At 62.2% G+C, this 18600-nt stretch overlaps 5 protein-coding genes across 5 annotated transcripts; 3 read left to right on the forward strand and 2 right to left on the reverse strand.

The window, feature by feature from the left end:
- Nucleotides 1-262: 262 nt before the first annotated feature.
- On the forward strand, nucleotides 263-4124 carry RHTO_02388 (importin-alpha export receptor; the record flags this gene model as incomplete). Its single annotated transcript, XM_016416063.1, has 15 exons — nucleotides 263-478; nucleotides 608-781; nucleotides 853-932; nucleotides 990-1080; nucleotides 1137-1523; nucleotides 1586-1781; nucleotides 1840-1949; nucleotides 2007-2246; nucleotides 2309-2442; nucleotides 2501-2616; nucleotides 2676-2832; nucleotides 2893-3291; nucleotides 3351-3539; nucleotides 3597-3737; nucleotides 3794-4124. 15 exons carry the CDS (start codon nucleotides 263-265, stop codon nucleotides 4122-4124), a joined length of 2961 nt encoding a protein of 986 aa, XP_016271891.1.
- A 225-nt stretch (nucleotides 4125-4349) lies between these two features.
- RHTO_02389 (phosphoribosylformylglycinamidine synthase) lies at nucleotides 4350-8525 on the reverse strand (the record flags this gene model as incomplete). The annotated part of the gene is made up of 2 exons (XM_016416064.1): nucleotides 4350-5991; nucleotides 6055-8525. 2 exons carry the CDS (start codon nucleotides 8523-8525, stop codon nucleotides 4350-4352), a joined length of 4113 nt encoding a protein of 1370 aa, XP_016271892.1.
- A 1262-nt stretch (nucleotides 8526-9787) lies between these two features.
- On the forward strand, nucleotides 9788-13899 carry RHTO_02390 (DNA topoisomerase III; the record flags this gene model as incomplete). Its single annotated transcript, XM_016416065.1, has 19 exons — nucleotides 9788-9874; nucleotides 9944-10144; nucleotides 10223-10407; nucleotides 10467-10636; nucleotides 10690-10930; nucleotides 10989-11070; nucleotides 11129-11265; nucleotides 11325-11548; nucleotides 11603-11794; nucleotides 11848-12026; nucleotides 12079-12204; nucleotides 12259-12568; nucleotides 12624-12874; nucleotides 12927-13014; nucleotides 13076-13267; nucleotides 13335-13448; nucleotides 13505-13599; nucleotides 13659-13668; nucleotides 13748-13899. The coding sequence occupies 19 exons, from the start codon at nucleotides 9788-9790 to the stop codon at nucleotides 13897-13899; spliced, it is 3036 nt and encodes a 1011-aa protein (XP_016271893.1).
- A 174-nt stretch (nucleotides 13900-14073) lies between these two features.
- Nucleotides 14074-15171, reverse strand: RHTO_02391 (uncharacterized protein; the record flags this gene model as incomplete). Its single annotated transcript, XM_016416066.1, has 1 exon — nucleotides 14074-15171. One exon carries the CDS (start codon nucleotides 15169-15171, stop codon nucleotides 14074-14076), a length of 1098 nt encoding a protein of 365 aa, XP_016271894.1.
- Nucleotides 15172-15634: 463 nt separating this feature from the next.
- RHTO_02392 (RNA-binding protein) lies at nucleotides 15635-18567 on the forward strand (the record flags this gene model as incomplete). Its single annotated transcript, XM_016416067.1, has 8 exons — nucleotides 15635-15648; nucleotides 15711-15924; nucleotides 15984-17358; nucleotides 17420-17586; nucleotides 17679-17895; nucleotides 17987-18264; nucleotides 18321-18423; nucleotides 18479-18567. The coding sequence occupies 8 exons, from the start codon at nucleotides 15635-15637 to the stop codon at nucleotides 18565-18567; spliced, it is 2457 nt and encodes an 818-aa protein (XP_016271895.1).
- Nucleotides 18568-18600: the final 33 nt, after the last annotated feature.

Here is an 18600-nt window from a genome sequence, read left to right on the forward strand (position 1 = left end):
CGGTCCGTGTCGTTCTCTATCGGTCATGTCGTTCTGTATTCAAGCGGGTTCACCAAGTCGCGCGGATCTTCGACCATGGAGTTGAGAAAGAGATTCTGGTTCGCTACCTTCGGCTCTGCTACAGCTTTTCAAGTGCTTTCCTACACTGCACAACGCAGCAGGAAGCACAAGAAGAGCTCGACGCCGACCGACTCCTCATCCAACTTTCGAGGCGAAGGTCAACCTCCGCTTCACCCCTCGCTCTCGTCTGAAGCTCGCTGCGATGGCTGAATTGGCTGCCTTGGCCAACGTGCTCGTCTCGACGCTCTCGCCCGACGCCGCAACCCGCCGCCAGGCAGAGCGCGAGCTCCTCCAGGCGCAGGCTCACCCGTCCTTTGGCCAGCTCATTCTCCAGCTCGCCCAGGATGGAACGCAGCAGAAGGCGGTCAGACAGGCAGCTGCACTCAACTTCAAGAACTGGATCAAGGCGAACTGGGCGGTGAGTACGATTCCTCACCTGTTCACTCATAGTTCCCCAGGAGGACGGCGATGAAGCCGTTCCGACTGTCTGAAGGCCCAAGTGAGGCGTCTGGGACCTTGACTGACTGCTTTCACACTCTGTCCGCAGGTGGAGGACGCGCCCACCCCGCTCACGACCGCGACCGCCGAGTCCCTCAAGCAGTCCGTCGTTTCCATCATGATCGCCCTGTCTGGCGAGCCTGCGCTGCAGGTGCAAGTAGGAGAGGCGATCGCGATCATGGCAGAGGCGGACTTCCCGGACCAGTGGCAGAACCTGGTTGACGTGCGCGACTTCTCTTCCGCCTTCTCTTCCGCCGTGTCCAGCTGTGCTTCGCTCACTCTCCTCCTTCACAGCAACTGACGTCGCAACTCACGACGGACAACTTCGTTGTAAACAACGCCGTCCTGCAAACCGCTCATTCGATCTTCAGGCGGTCCGCAGACTTCCCTCCGTCTCTTCGAAGCGAGCTAATCCTGTTGTTCGCTGGCAGATGGCGCTCCGAGTTCCGCAGCGACACCCTTTTCCTCGAGATCAAGTTTGTGCTCGACCGCTTCTGCGAGCCCTACTTGAAGCTCTTCCAGGTCGGCCTCACGGTTACCCGCCCCATTCCCTCTCGCTTACCACTCTCCTCCCGCAGCAAACCGACTCTATCCTTTCTTCCGGCACCGCCCTCCCCGCAGACCAGCTCACCCTCCTCCTCCGCACGCTCCTTCTCCTTCTCCAACTCTACCACGACCTGAACGCCCAGGACCTCCCCGAATTCTTCGAGGACCGACTCGGCCAATTCATGCCCCTCCTCCTCAAGTACCTCGAGTACTCGCCAGCCGGTGCCGCACCGGCCGACGAGGACGAGGATGAGGAGGCCGGGGACTTGGAGAGCGCGAAGGCGGAGATCTGCGAGATCGCGCAGCTGTACAGCTTGCGGTACCTCGATGCGTTTGGCGAGGGTGGATACCTCGGACCGTTTGTCGAGAAGACTTGGGGTCTGTTGACGAAGCTGAGCCCGGCGATCAAGTACGACACGGTGCGTCTCACTTCGCTTCCTCGCCTGCGTGCTTGGCCGCCTCTCACCCTTCGTTCCCGCAGCTCGTCGCCAAAGCTACCGGCTTCCTCGGTACGGTCGTCAAGATGCCCTCCCAGCGCACGCTCTTCGACAACCAGCAGACGCTCGAGGCGTTCTGCGAGAAAATCGTCTTGCCGAACATGACTCTGCGGACGTTCGAGGAGGAGCTGTTCGAGGACGACCCGGCGGAGTACGTGCGGCGAGACTTGGAGAGTGCGAGTACGTGACCGCAGCGCATCTTGTTAGGCCCGGGATCTCACGACTTCCGCGATAACAGGCAGTGAGACGAGGCGTCAGGCGGCGAGCGACTTCACCAGGGCGCTCATGGAGCAGTTCGAGGCGCAGGTTACGCAGATTGTCACGCAGTACATCGGCGCGTATCTCCAGGTGAGTTCAACCACTCATTCCGATCTCTCGCTTCAGCTAACACTGCTCTCCTTCCAGCAATACGCCTCATCGCCGCAGGGTCACTGGAAGTCGAAGGACACGGCCATCTTCCTCCTCACCTCCATCGCAACCCGTGGCTCGACGCAGCAACAAGGCGTCACTTCGACGAACGCCCTCGTCGATGTCATCAAGTTCTTCTCGGACCACGTTCTCGCAGACTTGCAGGCTGCGCCTGGCGCCGTTCACCCCATTGTGCAGGCCGACGCCATCAAGTTCCTCTACACCTTCCGGATGCAGGTGCGCCTCGCTACTGCCGCTTCGACTGGACGTGACCATGCTGACCTCGCTACGCATCCCAGCTCACGAAGGAGCAGCTCCTCTCCGTCCTCCCCCTCCTCATTCCTCACCTCCAGAACCCTTCCTTCGTGATCCACACCTACGCCGCCATCACGATTGAGCGTATCCTCTTCATCAAGCAGAACAACACGTTCCTGTATGTTCTCTCGCTCGCAGAAGAGTGACTGATCCGACTGACCAGTATCGACTCGCAGCTTTGCGCAGGGCGACATCCGCGACCACGCCGAGGGCATCTTGCTGGCGCTCTTTAAGATCATCGAGAGCGGCACGACGCCTCAGCAGGTTGCGGCGAACGAGCACTTGATGAAGTGTAGGTCCGCTGCTCTGCCTTGCTTCAAGCGCGCGCTGATCCAGCTCACTACCTCGCAGCCGCTATGCGCGTCATTATCACGGCACGGCAGTCTGTCGGACCCTACTACTCCACGGTCTTGCAGCACCTTGTCGCCATCCTCGGCGAGATCAGCAAGAACCCCTCGAACCCCAAGTTCAACCACTTCACGTTCGAGAGCATCTCGGCCCTCATTCGGTACGTCGCGGCGAGCTCGCCTTTGCTCAACACGGAGCTGACATGCGCGATCTGCCGCAGCTTCGTCACAGCCGCCAACCCTTCGTCTCTTTCGACGTTCGAGTCTGCCCTCTTCCCGCCTTTCCACATCATTCTTCAGCAGGACGTTTCGGAGTTCACGCCCTTCGTCTTCCAAATCCTTTCGCAACTCCTCGAACTCCACCCTACATCGTCCGATCTCCCCGACTCGTACAAGGTCCTCCTCCCTCCCCTCCTTACGCCGACGCTCTGGGAGAGCCGAGGAAACATTCCTGCTCTCGTTCGGCTCTTGCGAGCGTTCCTTGGCCGAGGCGCACAGCAGATTGTCGCTGCCGGCCAGGTCACGCCAATGCTCGGCATCTTCCAGCACCTCATCCAGAGCAAGGCGAACGACCAGCACGGCTTCGAGCTCCTTGAGGCGTTGATCGAGTACCTCCCGATGTAAGCCTTCCCCTCACTCTTCCCGCTCCCCAACCATCGCTGACGAAGCGCTCCCGCAGCTCCAGCATCCAGCAGTACATGTCTACCCCGATCTTCGTCCTGCTCCTGACTCGCCTGCAAGCCTCGAAGACCGACAAGTTCTCGCAAGGCCTCCTCAAGTTCATCTGCTTCGCCGCCGCGGTTCAGAAGAGCGATCTCAACCCCGACATGGTCGTCGGCTTCCTCGATGGCGTCCAGCCTCAGCCTGGGTGCGTCGATTCGATAGGTTCAGCTTGCATGCCGCTCACGCCTATCGCTCGTCACAGTCTTTTCGCTCAGGTTCTTCCCGTCCTCCTGCCTGAGGTCCAGAAGGCCCCGACCAAGGACCGCAAGCTCGTCGCCGTCGGTCTCGCCAACTTGCTTACGAAGAGCCCGAAGATGCTCAACGAGCCGCACGTCCGCGCTTGGTAGGCTGTTCTTGCTCGCTCCCCTCAAACGCCGACTGACAAGCTCTTTCGCGCAGGACTCCCACCATGGAGGCGCTTCTCAAGCTTTTCGCCCTCCCGCTCCCAATCAGCAAGACGACGTCGGCCGCGGATGGCGACGAGGTCAACATCGTCGATCCCGAGGACGTCGGCTACCAGGCGTCGTTCTCGAAGCTCGGCGCAAGCGAGAAGCCCCGAGAGGACCCGGTCGCCTACGTCCAGGACCCGAAGGACCACCTTGCGAAGGGCCTGGCGGAGGCGAGCAAGGCGCAGCCCGGCAAGATCCCGGCGCTCTTGCAAGGCGTCAACCCCGAGTACGCGACGCCCTTCGCTCAGTACCTCCAGCAAAACGGCATTCAGCTCGCCTAAGCCGTCAACTCTTCCTTTCATCGCTCGCCGCCCGCTCGCATCCAGTCGTTCTAGCTCGCTATCCTATGTAGTTCTCTCCTCGTCGGCAGCATCTGCAGTCCATCACAGTTTGCGCCTCTCTTCTCGTCGTACGGACAGGACTTGGACGACTTGGCTCCTTGCAAACGACGGTAGAACAGAAAGCAGCACAGCCGGGAGAAAGAATCTATAAATGCGACGTCTACCCTAACCGACCCAGACACGAGCGCTCTCGAAGACGCGAGTCCAAGGTCCGCGCCGGTTCCACTTCTTGCCCGCCTCCTTCGGGTACCACGAGTTGGCCGCGAGGACCTGGACACGCTCCTTGTGCGGCATCATCGCGAGGACGCGGCCGTTGAGCGCCTGGACACCGGTGATTCCGCCGGGCGAGCCGTTCGGGTTGTACGGGTAGCGCTCGGTCGGCTGGCCGGACGGGTCGACGTAACGAACGACGACGTTTGCGGCGTTCTTCTCCTGCGACGCGGGAGCAATGAAGGTCGCGCGACCTTCACCGTGTGCGACGGCGATAGGGAGAATGGAGCCGGCCATGTCGCGGAGGAAGACCGAGTCCTTCGTCGCAGGCGAGTCAACAACCTCGACGAGAGAGACGCGACCCTCGAAGCGGCCCGACAGGTTCTGCTTGAAGAACGGCCAGTTCTCGGCGCCGGGGATGAGTTCCCGAAGCTGCGAGAAGAGCTGGCAACCGTTGCAGACGGCAAGGGCGAAGGTGTCGGTGCGGTCGTTGAAGAAGGCGGAGAACTCTTTTCGTGCGCGGTCGTGGAGGAGAATCGACTTCGCCCATCCGTTGCCGGCACCGAGAACGTCACCGTAGGAGAAGCCACCGCATGCGGCGACACCCTTGAAGTCGGCGAGCGAGACCTTGCCGGTGATCAGGTCCGACATGTGGACGTCGACGGCGGCGAAGCCAGCCTGCGAGAAGGACCAGGCCATCTCGATGTGGCCGTTGACACCCTGCTCGCGGAGGATGGCGACCTTTGGTCGGTCGTTGAGCGAGGTCAGCTTCTCGAGGAAGGGGTCGGCGACGTTCTGCGCCGGGTCGAACGAGAGGCGATAGAAGAGGCCGGTGTTGTCGTCACGAGCGATGTTCTCGAACTCTTCCAGGGCACCCTGAGGGCTATCGCGGAGAGCCTGCATCCGGTACGACGTCTCGGCCCACTGCTGCTGCAGCGCTGCGCGGGTAGAGGACCAGAGCAAGGCGCCACCCGAAGCGATGCTGACGGCCTGGTCCTCGCGGCTCGAAGCGACGCGACCGATAGGGTGGATCGCGGTCGAGGGCACGCCGGCGCGGATGAAGGCCTGCGAGAACGCAGGAACGTCCGACTGGCGAACCTGGAAGACGGCGCCGAGCTCCTCGTTGAAGAGGGCAGCGATTGCGTCGTCGTCCTTCTTGAACGCGTCGACCATGATCTCCGCGCCGATACGACCCGCGAAGCACATCTCGACGACGGTCGTGAAGAGACCGCCGTCTGATCGGTCGTGGTATGCGAGGACGACCTCGGGGTGCTCGGCACGAATCCGGTTGCAGCCCTCGAGGAAGGCCTTGAGGACCTTCGCGTCCTCGACATCCGGCGCCTCCGAGCCGATCTGCTTGAAGACCTGCGCGAGAGCCGAACCGCCGAGACGCTGCTTGCCGTTCGCGAAGTCGAAGAAGACGAGCACGGTCGGCTCGGGTAAGACCTGGAGTTCAGGCGTCCAGGTCTGATCAACGTTGGTGACGGGCGAGAAGGCGGTGACGACGAGCGAGTTGGGCGCAGTGACGGTCTTGCGCTGGCCGGCCTCGTCGTTCCATCCCATCGACATCGACATCGAATCCTTGCCGACCGGGATGCTGCGAGTTGGGCGATGTAGTGAGCATCGGAGTTCCGCTCAATCGGAGAGGAAAGGAGCGCACCTGACACCGAGTGCCGGGCAGAGGTCCATGCCGATCGCCTGGACCGCCTCGTACAGAGCCGCACCTTCGTTGCCATCGTTGTATGAAGCCGCGGTCATCCAGTTCGCCGACAGCTTGACGTGCGCGAGCGAAGGGGTGTTGGCGGCGGCGAGATTGAGGAGCGACTCAGCAACGGCCATGCGAGCGGATGCTGCAGGCGAAAGGAGCGCGAGAGGCGTACGCTCGCCCATCGCCATGGCCTCACCGGCGAGGACGTCAAAGCCGTACGAAGCGGACGTGACGGCAACGTCGGCGACGGGAACCTGCCACGGGCCGACCATCTGGTCGCGAGCGACGAGACCCGAGATGGAGCGGTCGCCAATCGTAATGAGAAACGACTTCGAGCCGACCGAAGGAAGGTGAAGGACGCGCTCGACGGCGAGGTCGACGAGATCGCGAGTCGACTCGGCGAGCGGAAGGTAGGTCGTAAGCGACGAGTCGAAGGCGTTGCGAGGCGGCTGGAGGGTGACAGCCTTGCGGTTCATGCGAGGAGGCTTGCCGAAGAGGAGCGACATCGGCAGGTTGATAGCATCCTGGCCGAGGAGGCGGTCGGTGACGACGAGCTTCTGCTCGGTCGTGGCGGTTCCGACAACTGCGTACGGGCAGCGCTCGCGCTTGGCGATCGCCTCGAAGCGCTCGAGGTTTTCCGGCCCGACAGCCAGGACGTAGCGCTCCTGACTCTCGTTGCACCAGATCTCCATGGGCGACATGCCGGGGTCGTCGACGAGGACATCGCGGATCTCGAAGACACCGCCGAGGTCGGCGTCGTGGACGAGTTCGGGAAGAGCGTTCGAGAGACCGCCTGCGCCGACGTCGTGAACGGACTGAATCGGGTTCTCCTTGCCAAGCGAGACGCAGGTGTCGAGGACCTGCTGGCACCGCCGCTGCATCTCGGGGTTCTCGCGCTGGACCGAGGCAAAGTCGAGGTCGGCGGAGGACGAGCCAGACGCCATCGACGACGCGGCACCTCCACCGAGACCGATGAGCATGCCGGGACCGCCGAGGACGATGAGACGCGCGCCAGGCTCGATCTTGTCCTTGAGCGCAAACTCGGGGCGAACGTTGCCGTAGCCTCCGGCGATCATGATTGGTTTGTGGTACCCACGGATCTCGGTCGAGGGTTTGCCGTCCTTGTCGAGTGAAGGGATCTCCTCGGCGAACGTGCGGAAGTAGCCCGTCAATCCTGGTCGCCCGAATTCGTTGTTGAAGGCGCTCGAGCCGAGCGGACCCTCGATCATGATGTCGAGCGGCGAGGCGATGTGTGCGGGCTTGCCAAAGTCGGTCTCCCAGGGCTGAACGAAGTCGGGAATGAGGAGGTTCGAGACGGTGAAGCCGGCAAGACCAGCCTTTGGGCGCGAACCGCGACCAACCGCGCCCTCGTCACGGATCTCGCCGCCAGAACCGGTAGCGGCACCAGGGAAGGGCGAGACAGCGGTAGGGTGGTTGTGCGTCTCGACCTTGATGAGGATCGGCATGTGCTCCTCGTTTGCCTGGTAGACGGGGACGTTGGCGGCAGTCGAGGGCGCGGCGGCAAAGCGGGGAACGACCGAGCCATCGATGACGGCGGCGTTGTCCGAGTAGGCGGAGATGGTGTGCTCGGGAGTGAGCTTGTGGGTGTTGCGGATCATGGCGAAGAGCGAGTTGTCCTTCTCCCGGCCGTCGACAACCCATGCAGCGTTGAAGATCTTGTGCCGGCAGTGCTCCGAGTTGACCTGGGCGAACATGAACAGCTCGACGTCGGTCGGGTCGCGTCCGCTCGCAGCCGACGCGAGGAACGACTCCACGAGGTAGTCGAGCTCGTCGCCAGCAAGCGCGAGCCCTAAATCTTCGTTCGCCTTGACGAGCTTCTCCTTTGCCTCGGTGACGCTCTTGTCCCTCAAGTCGATCGTCTTGAGTGGCGCAGGCGATCCACGCTCGAAGAGGGCCTTGGCTTCAGGCTTTTGGTCGAGGAGGAGCTGGGTCATGCGGTCGTGGAGGAAGTGCGCGACGTTCTCCAGGTGTGCGACACGCTGAGCGCCTTCCTTGGCCTTGACGACGAATGCAATGCCGCGCTCGATGCGCTGGACGGTGCCGTCGAGCGTGCACATACGAGCGATGTCGGTCGCCTTCGACGACCAAGGCGAGATGGTTCCGGCACGCGGGACGACCCAGATCACGCCGGGCGCATTGCCGACCTCGACGGCGAGATCAACAGCCGGCCGAGTCTCGGCAAGCGCATAGTCGTCGCCGTACTTGAGAAGCGCATCGAGGACCTTGCGCTCCTTCGAGTTTGGGTCGGCGAGAGTCTTGCCTGCCGCGAGCGAGACGGGCTCGACGTAGTGAACGTAGACGGCGTCGACGGAGGTGACCTGCGGTGCGCTGGCATTGACGCGCGCGAGGAGGGCCGCTCGCTGAGGAGGGTGGAAGACGGAGGCGCCGGGGAGGACGAGCATGGCGACAGGGAGAGAGGGTTCAGGCGGGTTCCTGGTGGATCTGTGGGGATGTTGGCTGCGCTAGGCGACCTGTGGAACGGCTGTCAGCGCGTAGTCCCCCGCCAAGCACAGCATAGACGCACCTTGGGGATCCCTCAGGGAAGAGTCAGGGAGTGTAAGAGGGTCCTTTGCGACTCGAGCGAGTTCGCGCAGCAGTCTGCAGGTGCACAGAGAGTCGCTGGTCAGCCTCAAACTGTCCACGAACCAGTAAGAACGTTGCGCGAGCCGTCATCTCGCCTCATCTCCTTGCTCCTCCTCCTCGAGGCAAAGGCGGCGCATCCTCCCTGCCACTCCGCTCAGCCTGCGTGCTGCTGTGCTCGTACTCCTCAGAACAGTCCTCCAGCTTGGACGCCGCCTTCGATCTGTCTTCCCCGCTGATCCGTCGACCTCCGTCCGTTCCCTCCAGCCGCCGCCATTCCTTCTCCTCCATCTCGTCGTCGCCACGTCGTCATGAGCGAGTCGTCGACCAGCGAGATAGACTGACCAAGCTGTTTGGATGAAGTAGCGGAGTAGGCTGGGTAGCCTGAGCGAGCGCGAGTCCAGGAGGACTTGGGAGAGATGAAGCTCAGGCGCGAGCGGGGCAGGCAGTCTATCGCACCGCTTCTACTGCTCGTGTGAGACTCTGGTACGCTCAGTAACGCTGTAGCACGATTTACTGGCCTGCAACCGAGGCAGTCGAGCGAGATCTCGACTTTTCCCAAGTAGAGGGTGTCGGACCTGCTAAAGTGCCTCGCGCAGCTGCTGTGCGCTCATGAGACAGTCTCGACAGCCCGTTGCACGGATCTAGACTGCCCTGACTGCCCTGCGAGCGCCATACAATTTTCGAGAAACCAACTTCGCGTGAAGACGCGCCGACGAGGTTGGTTTCGCCTCGTCCGCACGCTGCTCGCTCTGCTGGAGCTCGCTCGGCCTCTGCTATACTCGGGGAGAGCTCAGTACACGTCCTCAGCTAAGCGGATCCGGCCATCGCTCGTCCTGTCCGGCTGGCGCTCGTTGCTCTCCGAAGGGTGTTGTTCGGCGGTGTGGGAGGTCTTTGGCGCGTAGGGGCAGCTCGCGCACGGTACTACACAACTAGGTGAGCTTTAGCCGTCTACTTTGGCGTTCGAGCGAGGCTGGCAAGAGGTTAGGGGGTCGAGTTCAGCGTCTTCGCCCAGGTCCTCCCTTGTCGGATGCTACAAGAACGCCAGCTAACAGCTATTACTCGCAGACCAGCTCGATCAGACATGCCCGCAAAGTGGCTCTGCGTCGCCGAGAAGCCCTCAGTCGCCAAGTCCATCGCGCAGATCCTGTCAGGAGGGCAGTTCACGACGGTTCGCACGCTCTCGACCCATTCTTTCCCCCTCCCTTTCTCGCTGACAGACTACTTACCACCGCCGCAGCGAACAGCCCGCAAGCCGCAATGGATAAAGAACTACTCGTTCTCGTACCGACAAGGCCATCAAGGAGCACATTCCGACTTCACCGTCACCTCCGTCGCCGGCCATTTGACCAGCTCCGACTTTGACGACCAGTATCGCAAGTGGCATAGCTGCGACCCGCGGGACTTGTTCGATGCGGGTATCCGGACGTTCGTTACTCAGGTGCGCGGCAGGGGTGATTCTTGCGTCAAAGTCACGCTGAGCGTGAGCTTATGCTTCCCTCCATGATCCGGCGCACAGGATGCAGACCACAAGGGCATCGAGTCGAACCTTCTCGCCGAAGCACGGAACGCTACGCACTTGATGATCTGGACGGATTGCGACCGTGAAGGCGAGTACATCGGGTCTGTCGTCGCCGAGGTTTGCCGCAAGGCCAAGCCCAACATCGTCGTCAAGCGCGCGCGATTCAGCGCCATCATCCCAGCGTGAGTTTCGGTCAACTCCATGCGACAGCCTCGTCCTGATCGGTTTGACCGTCTCGCAGGCAGATCAACCAGGCGGCGCGGAATCCGGTCGATCTCGACCTGCTTCAGGCGGCTGCTGTCGGAGCAAGAATGGAGCTGGATCTGCGAGTCGGGTCGATCTTCACGCGAGTCCAGACGCTCGAGCTGCAGCGGCAAATCGGCGCCCTTGAGGACAGCTTGATCAGCTATGGTGCGTCCCTTCGTCTCTTGATACTGCCACGTTGCTGAGCCTCTCCGCGACAGGACCATGCCAGTTCCCGACTCTCGGCTTCGTCGTCGACCAATACGAGCGGGTCTCGTCCTTTGTTCCCGAGCCATTCTGGTACATCCACGTCGCTCTGGCCCGCGAAGACTCGAAGACGACTTTTGTGTGGCGACGAGGAAGGCTGTATGACCGGGACGTCGCGCAGGCGCTGCTTGACATAGTCGAGGATGCGGGAGAGGCGCGTGTGACGAAGTGGGAGACGAAGCCGACGCAGAAGTGGTACGTCCGGTCTCATATTCTCTATCTGTGAACGAGCGCCGAGCAGTCCGCCGCGCAGGAAACCTCTGCCTTTGACGACAGTCGAGCTGCAGAAGAGCGGATCTCGCCTCCTCCGCATGCCGCCGAAGCGGGTTCTCGAGGTGCGTTTTCGGTGAGCGCCCCGCTTACTTTGAGCGCCACTGAGGCTTATTTCACTAGATTGCCGAAAGCCTGTACCACAAGGGTATCCTCAGCTATCCCCGCACCGAGACCGACCAGTTCGACCGCGACTTCAACTTTCATGAGCTGATCACGCAGCACAAGGGCGACAACGCTTGGGGGACGTTCGCGACCAAGTGCGTCATGCCGTTGTGCGACACAGGGTGACGAAGCCGGCTGACAACGCATTCCGCAGCCTTCTCGACAACGGCGGCTTCGAGCGACCGCGGAACGGCAAGAAGAACGACAAGGCGCATCCTCCGATCCACCCAACTCAGCACGTCAACAACCTCACGGGCGACGACAAGCGGGTATACGACCTCGTCGTGCGGCGGTTCTTGGGCTGTTGCTCGAAGAACGCAAAGGGACTCGAGACAACTTGCGAGATTGAAATTGCTGGCGAGGCGTTCTCGGCCAAAGGTGCGTGTCCCGACCATCCCCTCGTGACGATACTGACGGGCGCGGCATCCGCAGGCCTCGTCATCCGCGAGCGTAACTACCTCGACGTCTATATCTACGACAAATGGACGGGCAACCACCTGCCCGAGTTCCAGGTTGGCGAGCGCTTCGAGCCGGACGAGCTTTCGCTCAAGGAGGGCATGACGACGCAGCCGTCGTTGCTGACCGAAGCGGACCTCGTCTCGCTGATGGACAAGAACGGCATCGGTGCGTAAGCCCGTCGAGTCTTCCTCAGCTTCCCACTGATCCTTGTCACGTAGGCACCGACGCGACCATCGCTGAGCACATCTCCAAAATCATTGACCGCGAGTACGTGATCAAGCAGAAGGAGGGCAGCGTCGAGTACCTCGTCCCGTCGACTCTCGGGATCGGTCTCGTCAAGGCCTACGACGCTCTCGGCCTGGAGAACTCGCTCAGCAAGCCTCACCTTCGTCGATTGGTACGTTCGCTCGTCAGGCTGTTGACGAACGAAGCTGACAAACGCCTCACAGACCGAAGAACGGCTCGTCCAGATTTGCGAGGGCAAGAAGAACAAGGCGGACGTGATCACGCAGTCGCTCAATGAGTACCGCGAGGTCCTCTTCCGTACGCAGCAGCAGATGGCCGCTTTCGTCGCTGTGAGTTGCTCATCGTCTCCCTCCTAGAGCGGGGGTTGACCTTGCGCTCCGCAGACCGTTCGCCAGTACGTCGAAGGCAATCTCGGCCAGGTTCAAGGAGGTGGAAACGGTGGTGGAGGAGGCGGAGGAGGTCACGGTGGCGGCGGCGGAGGAGGATGGGGCGGGAACGACAGCGACGGGGACGACTTTGACGGAGGTGGCAGGGGCGGCGGAGCACGGAAGCGGACGACGCAAAAGAAGCCGGCTGCGAAGAAGACGGCCGCCAAGACTGCAGCTGGACCTCGCGGGAAGGCGGCCGCAGCCGGCAAGACGGGTGCGAAGAGCACGGCGGCAAAGCGGAAGAAGAAGGAGGAGGAGGACGAAGGTGAATTCCCATTCTCGCCGCATCTGACGCTGGTGCTCACGTCGATTGCTTGCAGACTTCGCCTTCGACGATGCGGCGGATCAGGACATCCCGTCTTGCGGCTGCTCGATCCCGGCTGTCGAGCGCACGGTCACGAAGGAGGGTCCGAACAAGGGGCGCAAGTTCTTCGGCTGCTCTAAAGGCATGAGCGATGGTTGCGGCTTCTTTGCGTGGGCAGATGAGGAGGGTTCGGGCGGATCAAGCGGGCGGAAGAGCGGAGGTGGAGCGGTCGTCCCGCAGAAACGGCCGCTGGCGAACGGTTCCAACGTGAGTCGCGCACCCTCTGTAACCTGTTACACCCGCTCATGCTTGCTCGCAGCGCCAGCCGACTCGTAAATCGGCCGCTTCCGACGAGCTGCGCTGCGATTGCGACTTAACGCCTCAACGCTTGACCGTCAAGGCGGAAGGTAAGCTCTTACTCACCCTCTCTCTTTCACCTGTTTAGGCACTGACGAGATCGACCCGCAGGTCCAAATCAAGGTCGCGAGTTCCTCAAGTGCCCGAACGTCTCGAAGAACGCGCAGTGCAAGTTCTTCACTTGGGTCGATTCTCTTGACGGCGACGCTGGTCCGGCGCCGATGCGAGGACGCTCGAACAGCATGCAAGGTAGCGGAGGAGGTGTGGGAGGAGCGAGCGGCACTTGCTTCCAGTGCGGGGAAGGTGAGCAAGCGTCTCTTCGCTGACCACGCCACCCTTTCGTAGCTTACTTTCTCTCGTGCGTTCACAGCGGGACACTGGGCGAGCGACTGTCCTCAAGCTGGCAAGGCCGCGAAGACGACTCGCAAGTCTGGCGGTTCTGCTTCGGGCGGAGCGAGCGGAGAATGCTACATCTGCCATGAGGGTGTGCCGACTTCTGCCGTTGTGCACCTCCTTGCTTGCTGACGACAAGTCATGCAGAGGGTCATTGGGCGAGCGCGTGTCCGCAACGAGGTCAAGGCGGAAGCAGTGGCGCGTCAGGAGGCGGTGGCGGCTCGAACTACAGCTGTTACAAGGTGCGCATCTTCCTCGAAGCAGTCGCACCCAGGTCACTGACTGTCCCTTGCGATCGCAGTGCGGCGAGCGTACGCTCTCGCGTTTCAGGCCCACTACTGCCTGACCTTCCCAGATACGAGCGACGCTGACCCAGCCTCCAATCTGCAGAAGGCCACTTCTCGAATGCTTGTCCGAATGCCGACTCGACCGGCACATCTGCAAGTCGAGGACGAGGACGAGGTCGTGGTTCTCGAGGCGGCGGCAAGGCTCGTGGGCGAGGACGAGGAGGGAAGCGGACCGTCTCGAATGACTCGGATTAACGGCTCCGCTTTCTCTCGTCGGATGTATCTTTACGCATGAGCTTCGGTCGATGTTCTGCTGTTGTTGTCTCCCCTCTCCCAGCTTCAGGTTGCAACTCGCGTCGTGTTCTGCAGCAGAATTGCCTCGAGAGTTCAGTTGCGTCCAGGAAAAAAGTCTAGCTACAGCTGGGTAAGTCACTCGTCGTAGTACGCATCGCGCAAGGACCAGACGCGAACGTTAAGGGCAATCAAATCGACGAAGAGAGCGAGGACGAGCAGTCCAAGGCCAATCTTCAACGCCAACCTCTTCCGCTCTTGCTTCGTCCGCCTTGTCCCCTGATGCTGGATATCGCAGCCAACGTGGAAAGGAAGGCCTTTCTCGTTCGCGACTTCCTTCTCCTGCATTGACCCTGGGGCATCTTCACGCCCGCTTCGGCGCAACAACGCCTTGGGCGACGACCCTTCCCAAGGACAGAGGTAGAGACGCTTGAAACGCTCGGCTTCTGTCTCGCTGCGAGGAGGGCGAGAGCTTGGAGGAGAAGGGTGGGAAGGGCGAGGCGGGAGGGAAGAAGGCGGAGTTGGGCGGGACTGGTAGCGAGGCGGAGGGATGTTTTGGCCGGCGAGAGGTACGAGGGAAGAGGAGCGAGAGAGGGAAGAAGTGCGGGTTGGCAGGTCGGTGGAAGGAGCGGCGTGGGTGAGGGATATCGGGCGATGGTTGACGTCTTCCGCTGCGACCGTCGAAGACGCCAGCGTCTCCTCCTCGTTGTCGGATTTGCCGACCTCGTGGATGACCAGATCCTCGAGGCTGACGGTTCGAGGCAATTGGTCGAGGGTGAGGTTGCTCTTCCCGCTCAAGTCCGGTCGAAGGTAGACCCCGCCCTGCCGCCCAACTTGCGTAGTCGCAATCTCCAGTGTGCCGTTCGACGAGGAAGAGGAGTAGACGGACGCAGTGCGGTGGGACTGCTTGAGTGCTCGAACCGCGGCGGCGGCTTCGGCGCTGCGTCGTTGACTGGGACGCTCGACAGCTTCGGGCGTTGGCGGCTGAATGTCGACTGCAATCTCAGCGAGGCGGTTGGTCGAAGCTGGCCGCGACTCGTACTGGGCAGGAACGACACGAAGGTCGACGGGCGAGTCTGGCGGCGCCGAAGCGGAAGACTCGCCAGGGGCTTGCGGGATTTGTTTCGGCAGTCGGCGCGTGAATGTAGGGATTGCGGCGTGATTCGTCGACACGTTGGTCCGGCCTTGACGACGAGGGATGCGGATAGGTTGAGGAGGAGGGCGGCGAGGAGACATGGCGACCGCGAAGATGGCGGGGCTGGGAGAGAGAGGAGCGGGACAGCACAGCTGGAACGATGCAAGCAAGAGAACGCAGAAGCTCGACCAGCGAGGAGGGGAGGCAGGCAAAGCGAATGGACGGCGACAAGGGCGGCCTACCTTGTGCCGGATAGACAAGGCCAGCAAGCGCGGGTGACGACGGCTCGTAGAGGAGCCCAAGCGTCGACGCTGCGCACGAGCAGGTGCCTGCGATCTTGCGGAGACAAGGCGAGAGAACAAGGGAGGGTCGAGCAGAGGCTCGGGCATCGCGAGCAAGGCCGCGCGAGCGGTGGGAGCGGCGTAGCATGCGTTCAGGCCATTTCTTGAAAGTCCAGACGCAGCGGAGCGGCGCTAGAAGCCGTTGCAGCGGTGTCAGCGGGCGACAAGGTGAGCGCAGGAGGCGAAGGAGCGACTTGCCTTCGACCACGACCCACAGCATCTCATGTCGGGCTACGAGTGAGTTGACCTGTCTGCGCAAGTCTCTCTGACGCCTTGCTGACCCTTTGCACCCGCTGCAGCGACCCGTATCGCCACCCGCGACCCGACCGCCGCGATGAAAGTCGCTTCCACGGGGACAGGCGAGACGACCGCAGGGGACGAGGAGGCTTTCGCCGGGACGACTATGAGCACAGGGGATACCGCGACGACCGGGACTTTGGCGGACCTCGCGACGGGAAAGGGCGTGGATGGGACGAGGACGATTCGAGGGACTGGAAGCGAGGGCGCTACGAGGTGAGTGTGCGCGAGACTAGCGCCATTACTCTAACTCGCTGCTGACGCTCGCACTGCAGGACTACGACCGACCGCGAGGCGACACTCGCTCCCCCCTTCCCCGAGACGACTACCGCCAGCCAGGCTATCCCACTCCGCCTCCTCCGCCGCACGGCCAGCCATACCCTGGTCCGTCAGCGTACCCTCAGCAAGCTCCCCACGAGGCGACGAGACCCAGCCCCGGCGCCCCTGCTCCTCGCGGCAAAGCTCCCGAACTCGAACCGCCCTCAGCCTCTGTCATCCTCCTTGGCCTGCCAGCGCACGTTACCGACACACACCTTCGCAACTTCCTCGAGGACATGGGCGCATCGATCGACTCGACCACTGTCATCATCGACCGCGCGACCGGCCTCTCGAAGCGCTTCGGGTTCGCCAAGTTCAGCTCGGTCGAGCACGCCCGCGCTTTCGTCGACCCCAACTTTCCCAGCATCCCTTGGCGCGAGCGAGGTGGTCCTGGTCCCGACGACGGCATGCGGATCAAGATCAACTATAGCCAGAAGACTGGAGGATGGCGGGATGACCAGGGCGCATCGGCTCGTCTAACGGAAGATCAACGCAAGGCGGAAGGTGTCGCCGCACCAGGCTTCTACGTCAACGACGGCACGCGCGACATCGGTTCCACGCCGAGCAACGTCATTCTCCTGCGCGGGCTGGACCCGCTCACGAACGAAGAGGAGATCTCGTACACCCTGTCGCGCGTAGGCGGCCGTGCCAGTCAGGAGATCGCCAAAGGCGGCATCAAGCGGATCATGATTGTCAAGGACCGCGCATCGAGGAGCAGCTGGGGTTTCGCGTTCGCCCAGTTCGCCGACGTCCGCCTCGCGAAGGACGTCTTGGCGGCCGCCTTCAACGCCCAGTTTCACCCAACCGGCTTCCGCATCCGCAACAACGTCGTCGCGGCCTCCTTCTCGCACGAAAACTCGTTCGTCCCGATCTACTCGACTTCGGCCTGGTCCTTCCGAGGCGAAGGCGGCGCGCAGCTCGCCTACTGGGACGACAAGGGCTTCGTCCAGCCGTGGACGCCGCCCTCACCGCCCAAGACGGACGAGGTCATGCGAGGCGTGCCGAAAGCTCCGCGAGCCGTCGAGGAGGCGAAGGTTGACGCCGACATGGCCGCCTTTTTCGAAAGCATCGAAGCCGACATGCCTTTGATGGCGGGCGAGGAGTTTGCCCCTCCGCCGTCGACCGCAACCTCCACCACTACGACTACTCCAGCCGCACTGACATCAACAGCATCCGCTCCCGCCTCCACCGCACCCATCTCCATCAAGCCTATCTCTGCTACTTCTGCTGCCATTGCTGGGCCTTCCGTTGCGACGTCTTCTGCATCTCCAGCCGTGTCTGCGTCTGCTGCAGCTGTTCCGCCTGCGCCTGTTGCAGCGGCTGTTCTTGGTGGTGAGCCCCCTTTGATTATGTCTGCAGTGCGCGACCCGTTGACATCGCTTTGTGCTCGCAGGCAAGGAGAAGAAGGGCGACCTCATCATCAGCCGCAAAGCTGCGCCGAACTTGGCCAAGTGGAACCAGAAGTCGAAGGAGCTCCGCTCCGATGCTTCGACGGGTGCGGCTGCCGCCGCCAAGGCGTCGAGCGGCGCACCCGCTGCTGCCGAGAAGGCGAAACAACCAGTACTTGCTCAAACACGCTCATCTCCCGCTGTCGAACTCGTATTGACCTCGTTGCATTCGCTTCGCCCGCGCTCGCGTGCGCCGAACAACAGCAATCCGCGACGACCAGCCCGAAATCGGCATCGCCAGCTCCCGGCGCAACTGCCGCCTCCGTCGCTTTCGACGATCCCGAGTTCGAGCACGGCGATCCGGTCTCGTTCCAGTGCTTGCTGTGTCAACGACAGTTCAAGGGCATCGACGAGCTGAGGAAGCACAACAAGCTCTCGCAGCTGCACAAGGCACGATTCGCAGCACTCGCACGCATTGATCGTTCTGCACGACTAACGCTCGCTCCGTCTTTTCGCGGTTCTTGCTTCGCCTCTCTCGCAGACGAACCTCGGCAATGCCGACGCTCTCGCAGCATGCGCGACTCGCAAGGCCGCCTCAGTCAAGAAGCACACCGCCGCCGCCGCCTCCTCAGCAGCCTCGACCTCGTCGTCCGACTCGTCCTCCAAGCCGAAGTACGTCGACCGCGCCGCCGCTCGACGAGAAGCGCTCGGCGCCTCAGACGGTCCTGAACACGGGCAAGGGAAGAAGCGGAAGTTTGATGGGCCGGAACCGCCGAAGCCGTTGCCGCCGGGGCCGAACAAGGACGGGCTCGAAGAGAGCAATGCCGGGCGGAAAATGCTCGAGAAAATGGTGTGTCCGTCACGCTACTACGCTTGCTCACATGCTGACTCGGCAGCTGCTCGCAGGGTTGGACGACGGGCGCCGGGCTTGGTGCGTCGGGTTCAGGCAGGGTCGATCCCGTTCAGGCGGCTCAGTTCGCGCAGGGTGCCGGTCTCGGCTCGACGAAGGGTGCGTTCGCTTCACTCGTCGTCTCTGCGCGTTGCTGATTCCGTTTCGTCCGCAGGCGTCGCTGTCGGATCCGAGGACGGGGCGTCGAAGACCTATGCCGACCGACTGCGGGAGAAGGCTCTTCAGCGGTATAACAACTCGTAGTCGCTCTCCTTTCTTGCAATCGCGCTCGTACAG

This window comes from Rhodotorula toruloides, assembly GCF_000320785.1.
Source record: "Rhodotorula toruloides NP11 unplaced genomic scaffold Scaffold18, whole genome shotgun sequence".
Classification (NCBI taxonomy): Eukaryota; Fungi; Basidiomycota; class Microbotryomycetes; order Sporidiobolales; family Sporidiobolaceae; genus Rhodotorula; species Rhodotorula toruloides.